The sequence below is a fragment of the Sinocyclocheilus grahami genome, unplaced genomic scaffold, assembly GCF_001515645.1.
Source record: "Sinocyclocheilus grahami isolate Dianchi unplaced genomic scaffold, SAMN03320097.WGS_v1.1 scaffold1105.1, whole genome shotgun sequence".
NCBI classification, from domain to species: Eukaryota; Metazoa; Chordata; class Actinopteri; order Cypriniformes; family Cyprinidae; genus Sinocyclocheilus; species Sinocyclocheilus grahami.
In genome coordinates this window covers 229,862-238,225 of record NW_015506284.1, presented here as the reverse complement: position 1 = coordinate 238,225, position 8,364 = coordinate 229,862, and the positions used below count along the sequence as shown (strand labels likewise).

At 34.6% G+C, this 8,364-nt stretch overlaps 1 protein-coding gene across 1 annotated transcript; it reads right to left on the bottom strand.

The window, feature by feature from the left end:
- Window positions 1-5,673: 5,673 nt before the first annotated feature.
- Window positions 5,674-7,401, bottom strand: LOC107566850 (protein C19orf12 homolog). Its single transcript, XM_016252407.1, has 2 exons — window positions 7,242-7,401; window positions 5,674-6,196 (listed from the first exon to the last, which is right to left on the bottom strand). The coding sequence occupies exons 1-2, from the start codon at window positions 7,399-7,401 to the stop codon at window positions 5,937-5,939; spliced, it is 420 nt and encodes a 139-aa protein (XP_016107893.1). The 3' UTR covers window positions 5,674-5,936.
- Between the last annotated feature and the right edge of the window lie 963 nt (window positions 7,402-8,364).

Genomic DNA, 8,364 nt, shown 5'->3' with positions numbered 1-8,364 from the left:
ATTTCTCTTGTGGCCCGTTTAGTGAAAAACATAAGAAACGTATTTCGCGTTAAACAGGTTGTTTTTGAAAATCGGTGGATGAAATAAAGATGCTCTTTCATTGATGACTGCAGTGTTAATAATTTGAATTATAGATCGATAATTCATTATATAAATTATTAGACCTGTTTAAAAAAAAATTGGTAATGTAAAAATGCCACTGTAAAAAAATGTTTGTAATGTAAAAATGCCACAGTAAAAACCTGTTAAATGATTAACGATAAGTTTCCTTACTATATATGGTGAATAACTGTAATAGATGACCTTTGTTTTCCAGAAAGTAGCCTGTAGACTGTGTCTGAAATCACACCCTACACCCTCATTCACTATTCCCTACATGAGTTTACTAATAGAGTCCACCTGACAGAGAGAATGTAAACTAATGAGTGAATTCAGCCAATGATGAACAGCTGCTGTTAACGAGCAGAATTACTGAAGAAAAGAGCAAGAAATTAAACTACAACTGACTTCAGCCACAGCCTTAAATGAAATCAAGTGAAATAAAACAGCAGATGATGATTAAACAACTCCACAAACAGCATTACCAGCTTCACTCATTACTAACCAGTTTGACTTTATTTCTGTCATATAGCTACAAAAGAAACGTGAGAATTAACAGAGGTGTATATTGTATTTAAAATGTTTTGTTTGACCTCACCATTTTGGCGATCAGTGGTTGCTTTAGTTGGGCTCTTGACCCTTGACTCTTTATTGTTAGTTTTTTTCTGCTGTTGTAACTGTGTTTGTAAAACACACTTGTTATGACAAGAAAAGCTGAGAGAAATTGCAATGAAGTGGTTTTAATAATTATTAGTGATGATATAATGATCATTTCATGACTAATATGACTCTACAAGATAAGTTGACAAACTATTGTGAAAGAATTTTAAACATAAGAAACGTATTTCGCGTTAAACAGGTTGTTTTTGAAAATCGGTGGATGAAATAAAGATGCTCTTTCATTGATGACTGCAGTGTTAATAATTTGAATTATAGATCGATAATTCATTATATAAATTATTAGACCTGTTTAAAAAAAAATTGGTAATGTAAAAATGCCACTGTAAAAAAATGTTTGTAATGTAAAAATGCCACAGTAAAAACCTGTTAAATGATTAACGATAAGTTTCCTTACTATATATGGTGAATAACTGTAATAGATGACCTTTGTTTTCCAGAAAGTAGCCTGTAGACTGTGTCTGAAATCACACCCTACACCCTCATTCACTATTCCCTACATGAGTTTACTAATAGAGTCCACCTGACAGAGAGAATGTAAACTAATGAGTGAATTCAGCCAATGATGAACAGCTGCTGTTAACGAGCAGAATTACTGAAGAAAAGAGCAAGAAATTAAACTACAACTGACTTCAGCCACAGCCTTAAATGAAATCAAGTGAAATAAAACAGCAGATGATGATTAAACAACTCCACAAACAGCATTACCAGCTTCACTCATTACTAACCAGTTTGACTTTATTTCTGTCATATAGCTACAAAAGAAACGTGAGAATTAACAGAGGTGTATATTGTATTTAAAATGTTTTGTTTGACCTCACCATTTTGGCGATCAGTGGTTGCTTTAGTTGGGCTCTTGACCCTTGACTCTTTATTGTTAGTTTTTTTCTGCTGTTGTAACTGTGTTTGTAAAACACACTTGTTATGACAAGAAAAGCTGAGAGAAATTGCAATGAAGTGGTTTTAATAATTATTAGTGATGATATAATGATCGTTTCATGACTAATATGACTCTACAAGATAAGTTGACAAACTATTGTGAAAGAATTTTAAAAAAATGTATGCACTAAACCTTTAGAGCTACAGTACCTTTTAGATACACAGATATCAAGAATCAGCACATGAATCTCAACAATGGTGGCTATTGATAAAAAAATAAAAATTAAATCATGCCGCAATGCATGTAGGGTGACAAAACTCCCAGCGTATTTTATTATCACCAATGTTGAGATTCGTAGGCTGAATGTTGATGTCTGTATGTGTTTGAGTTCTGCCATAGTTCAAAACTTTTATTTGTGCACATTATGCTTAGGAATGTTTCACAATGATTGATTGCAGTAGTATCAGTGGTACAATTCGAGTATTAGTAATATTTCACACACACTTAATAAGAGATTAAACATTAGGTGAGATCAGTGAATCTAGTTCATGTTGGTTTTGACATCACAACCACCAGTTTTATCTAATCATAGATAATTTTGTTTGTTTTTGCTATAACAACTGTGTTAAATAAAGACAGCTAACTAAACCAATCAAAGAAAAACTATTTTTAAAAAGTCAAGGTTCAAGAGCCCAACTAAAGCAAACACCGATCACCATTATGGTGACTTCAAATGAAAGCACAACACCTAAAATCTCAATAAGAGCTTTTGTACACATATGACAGAAATAAAGTCACACTGGTTAGTAATCAGTAAAGCCGGTGATGCTGTTTGTGGAGTTGTTTAATCCTCCTCTGCTGAGATCTTGATAAATGTAATGTTTTATTTTCAGTAGATTTCATCTTTGGCTTTGGCTGTAAGTTGTGTTTCTCTGCTCGTTTCTCTTTCCTTCAGTGATTCTGCTTGTTAACACGTGTTCTTCACTAATGCTTAATCCTCATTTAATTAGTCACTTAATTACCTCATTAACTTCATCACTGCTTCAATGTTACTTCAACACTCTAGCCTTGTCCAAATACCCACACTTGTGGTCTTTGCACTTGACCACTTGACTGCTTATATGACGTATTTCCTGTATTTGGCCCAAGTGTTCAAGTGAGCATGAAGACCACAAGTGTGTGTCGAACTTTTCATTACCTGATGGGACACACTTATAGTGTTGTAAAAATGCAAGTGTTTTCATAGCTTTATTTAAATTTTAATTTGAAATACTTTGCATTTTAAAATCAACTTCGAAACGTATGTTCAGTAGTCCCTATAACATGACAATTTTAATTTGTGGTGCTTCTAATTAAGTGATAAAAAGCAGTTGCAAATGTTGTACAAAATAAATATCACCACTACTCATCTTTGCACCAATAAAACGTGTTTTTCTACCAAATTATATGTAATATCTAATTATTATATTAATATTTAACTTGCATTGGAAAGGTTTCCGTGACCTCTCGCGAGATCTCTGCAAAAAGTCTCACGATTTATTTCCATAACATGATGCATGATGGGATACACTAAACCTCGAATAGCGCTCCAGAGTGGTAATCGAGATAGAGTGCATTAAGGGCACTGCGCTTTGCCGTTTTTAAGACCTGGGACAGTTTTGCTCACTTACTTCCTGTCGCGCGGACGCGCTCTCAAGTGGCCAAGACCGCAAGTGTGGGTATTTGGACAAGGCTTCTGTAGTGTGGACACATATAAGTGCTCTTTTAAACTGAGGATTTTGCTGTGGAAATAAAGGGGTTAAATGTGTGAGACGAAAAAATTAAATGAAATGTATTTTTAACAGAATTATACTGTTAATTTAATTTACGAATGCAAACTGTAAAATAACAGTAGATTACTGGCAACCACAGCTGCCAGTATTTCACTGTAAAATCAAGAAAAAAAAGTCAACTTCCTGTTGTGTTTTGTGGGTTACCATTGTGCTGGAGAGTAAAGCCTGTGTTTAAGTTAAGGACGGACAGTGAATCATTGATGCTATGCTGCCTGTTGCTTTATTTAAAGGCAGTAACTGTGTAGTTACTGATGCAGAGTGAGTCTCTTCGATAATTTCAATCACACATGAATGTGTGCTGCTGTTATCTGCAAAAGATTTGAGTTGAATTGATGCTTTTAATGACTTTGCATAAATCAGTAGATTTTTCTTCATGGACTTAAGCAAAATCGTTCTCAATATCAATATGCTCACATTACTTAAACTTTTATTTTAGAAACAAATGCCAATTGGCCAATTTAAGTGCAGTCGGTTTCTGCAAATAAAATGAGTTAACTCAAAGGTTTGCATATTAACATTGTATCAGTTAATGAAATGTTTTTTCACTGTAAATTTAAACAGTTCTGTAAAACCTAAAATGTTGCTACCGTATTTTTCACGGTAAATTTCTGGCAACCACAGCTGCCGGAATTTTACCGCAAATTTAACTAACGTTTTTTTACAGTGTGCCCACAAACACTTCCGCTAGTTAGTGTGTTAACATTGTCGTGAAGACGTTGTGTTCAACTACACCACAGCAATACAATTAGAACCTTTTGTTGTGCTTTACTGTGTTAAATATGATGTTATTGGGGTCACTTCAACCCACAACATCAAAAACAACGGCGGACTTGGCAACACAGATGGTAGCACTCGCTAACTTGCTCAAGTACTCCTCTCTGTGCCAAATCGCAATAGGCTTGGCCAGCTGACCAATCAGAGCAGAGTAGGCTTATGGAAGGGAGGGCTTTACAGACATTTCGCTCAGAACTGCTTGAACGAACCGTTTCGCAATCATGGACAAACGACTCAGTATAAATGTATATTCTTTGAAAAAGATGTTTTCTGACCTTAGATGCATTTAAACCTGTTGTAGCGGACTCCAACACAATATTGGAACACTTTAAAAAAAAACATATGACCTGCTCTGTTATTATGTTCAGTTTTGTTTAAGATAATTAAAGCAACAGTTTTTAAATAACGAAAGAATATGTAAAAGTATGGCATCTGGGGTAAAAAGCGCCCCTGCTGTTGGGGCTAAAGGCACATTAATTAACATGATAATTAATAGATGGCTGACTTTTCCATTAGTTGACATGACATGGTTAGATTCAGATTGTAAATATCATATATTATTTTGGGTGTCCATATTAGAGATAATCACCATGATTAGAATGAAACATCATATTTAAAAACATGATATTAATCATATCATATAGCCTAATAAAATAGAATGTGTTGTTACTACTGTAAATGTACATTAAATTATTATGGGATCTCCTTCAATGCTTTCAGAATCTTTACTTTTTAAAAATTTTATTATGCAAAATGATTTTGTTTCTGTATTTTAAAATATATATTTTATGTTAACATTTTTAATGACAGTAGCCTATATTTAACAAAAGTTATTTTATTTTTCAAAATAATCATAAAATAATACAAACTTTGCTAAAGTGATTGTTTTGAACAAGTATTAGATATTATAAAAAAAAAATAACATTATTTTAGCTGAAGTATTTGTAACAATACTGTGTGCCTTTTACCCGTGTTTGTGGTAAAAGGCCCCCCTTTCCACCTCATTCATTTATACAATTTTAAAACAAAATACACGACTTGTACGATTTATTTTCACACAAAATATGTTGCTTAATAAATGTAAATGGCACAGTGAAAAGCACTCTTAAAGTGTGCCTTTAGCCCCATTAGCCTAATTACAGACTATCTAAATGTGCCTGTGCACACCTGAGAGTGTGTTAAGAATGCAGGAGGGTGCCCTGCTTTTAAGGCAATTAACGTTGCAGTCCATGATGGCAAGAATCCCCTCAACATCTGGCAACACGCAGGCTTCTGATAACAGCAACTCAGAGGGGTTTGTTTATTGTGAATGTTGGTTGAGTTTATTTTTCTTTTGTTCATGTTTGTTTCTTTATTTGTTTTCTTTGTAGTTCCAGTGCCATGATGATGTGATGTTATTGTTATGAAGTCAATCACTGGGTGAACACAGTGTTGTGATGCAACAAAAAAATGAGACAACGAATACTTCAGCAATGAAGTTTATTGCATCGGAGTAAATAAATCGAAGGCACCCGTCAAAATTCTCTGCCTCCTTTGTTTGACACTGAAGGGCTGCTAAACATGTTTAAAATTCAGAAAAATTAAAGTAAAACACATCTTTCAGAAACAATAACAAAACCTAAACTAAAAAGCTCCTCAGATAGTCAAACTTGGTTTAGACTAAGCAGGTGAAATTAAGATGCTATTTTGACTTTGAGCTGTTTTGTGGCAAAAGAGATTATAATACTAAGTATTTTCATTTTTAGAGAGGATTCACGCATCACTGACAAAATGAGTCCAGCCACGTTATCCCATGCTAGATTGCCCAGTTCTTCCATGACCTCAGAGCACAGTTTCCTCTGCTGCTCAGGAGACATCTCCATTATGATCTGATGAAGAGGACGGAATTTGCCTCTAGCCATCCACCATCCCACGGCACCTCCCACAACAGCACCTGCATTTGATAATAGGAGATCCAGAAGGACAAAGAAACAAACTGCTAAAGATGCAATGGGTTCACTAAATATACCATCCACAATTATTAATCAATATAAGTAATAAAATAAAGTTGTTTTCTTCACTTGAAATTTAAAGTTGATCATATTAAGTTGTCTACACACTGACTTTACTGATGAATTTCACAAATTGTCTACATAGTACAATCGAAATGTAGTAATATTTAAACATCACTTCAAAAACGAAGGTTCCAAAAACTTCCATTTTCATGGAAACATAAAGAACCTTTATCTTTAAGAGTGTTTGCTCAGATCTTACTACAAAAAAAAAGTCAACATAGGCTACTGACTTCACAGAACAAACCATACAATTGTTTATATATGATATTACAGCGCCACTATGTGGTTAAGAAGTGAAGTGGGTCAAAGTTTGTAAGTGACAAGTAATCAAACACAATGACCTCAGAGCACAGTTTCCTCTGCTGCTCAGGAGACATCTCCATTATGATCTGATGAAGAGGACGGAATTTGCCTCTAGCCATCCACCATCCCACGGCACCTCCCACAACAGCACCTGCATTTGATAATAGGAGATCCAGAAGGACAAAGAAACAAACTGCTAAAGATGCAATGGGTTCACTAAATATACCATCCACAATTATTAATCAATATAAGTAATAAAATAAAGTTGTTTTCTTCACTTGAAATTTAAAGTTGATCATATTAAGTTGTCTACACACTGACTTTACTGATGAATTTCACAAATTGTCTACATAGTACAATCGAAATGTAGTAATATTTAAACATCACTTCAAAAACGAAGGTTCCAAAAACTTCCATTTTCATGGAAACATAAAGAACCTTTATCTTTAAGAGTGTTTGCTCAGATCTTACTACAAAAAAAAAGTCAACATAGGCTACTGACTTCACAGAACAAACCATACAATTGTTTATATATGATATTACAGCGCCACTATGTGGTTAAGAAGTGAAGTGGGTCAAAGTTTGTAAGTGACAAGTAATCAAACACATAAGCGTACATACCAATGAATATACCAGGTGGACCTCCGAGTATCGCCCCTAAAAAAGCCCCTCCACCAGCAACAGCAACTCCTTGTCTTGAGTTATCGACAGTCACTTTAATCTGCTCTGTCTTCGATAGCTTAGAGCAGAGCTCCATCACATCATCTAATTGACGGTACATTGTGTTGTGTATTCAAACACTGCCTGAGGAGGAGAAACAAGAATCAAAGAGCTGACTATTGTGCGGTCTTCGGTCACTTTTGACCGAAGAATTTTACATTTTGAATATTAAAAAATCGTAGCTTCATCGGAATGGTACGAAACTTGGTGACTTTTATGGCACTTGGTATGAACACACAAAAAAATTGAGGGCATGATTCGAAAAAGCTAAGTAAAAAAAATATTCATACTCATGGTCTTCGGTCAAAAATGACCGAACATAGGAAATGAATGCACTGTAAAAAATGATATGATGAAAAAGCCATGACAACTTATGTTTTTAAGTTACTTTAACTCATAAAAATAATTTAAGCAATTTCAACTTTTTTTTTATAAGTTAAACTAGATTCAACTTGATTTTTTAAGTCAGTTTAATGTTACTGAAATTCAAAGAGCCCAATTTAGTTCAGTGAACTTAACATTTTAAGTTGTAGCTTATTGGCACTAACCGGCCAAATCTCTGAACATGGATTAATGCGCAGGAGTCAAATCTGTACATGAATTTAATATCAGAGTCCTTTCCAAGAAAACAATATATTCAGCAAATCTAGACATTAGACTCATGTTTGAAACATGACACATCGCAGTGCAACATCAAACAAGGAGACACGGGCAGACTATACAGTGAACTAACTAAACCGCGGAGGAATTTCAGACGAGCAACTCACGAACTTGAGGAAGCTGTCCATTGGGCTGGCGCGAAGAGGCATATTCAATGTGGATGAGGTGAGTGAATGCTTGTGTAACATCATTTTTGGGAGATTATTGTTCATTTTAGCAGAATAGAGCAGAATTAGTTATGTTCTGTCATTGTTTTCCGAACTGTGTTTACCTTTCAAGTTTTGCATTTCTGATACGGTGGCCGCTGTGCTTTGCTTGTAATTAGCACTGCAGATTGTAATGTAACGTTTGAGATTTGACACAC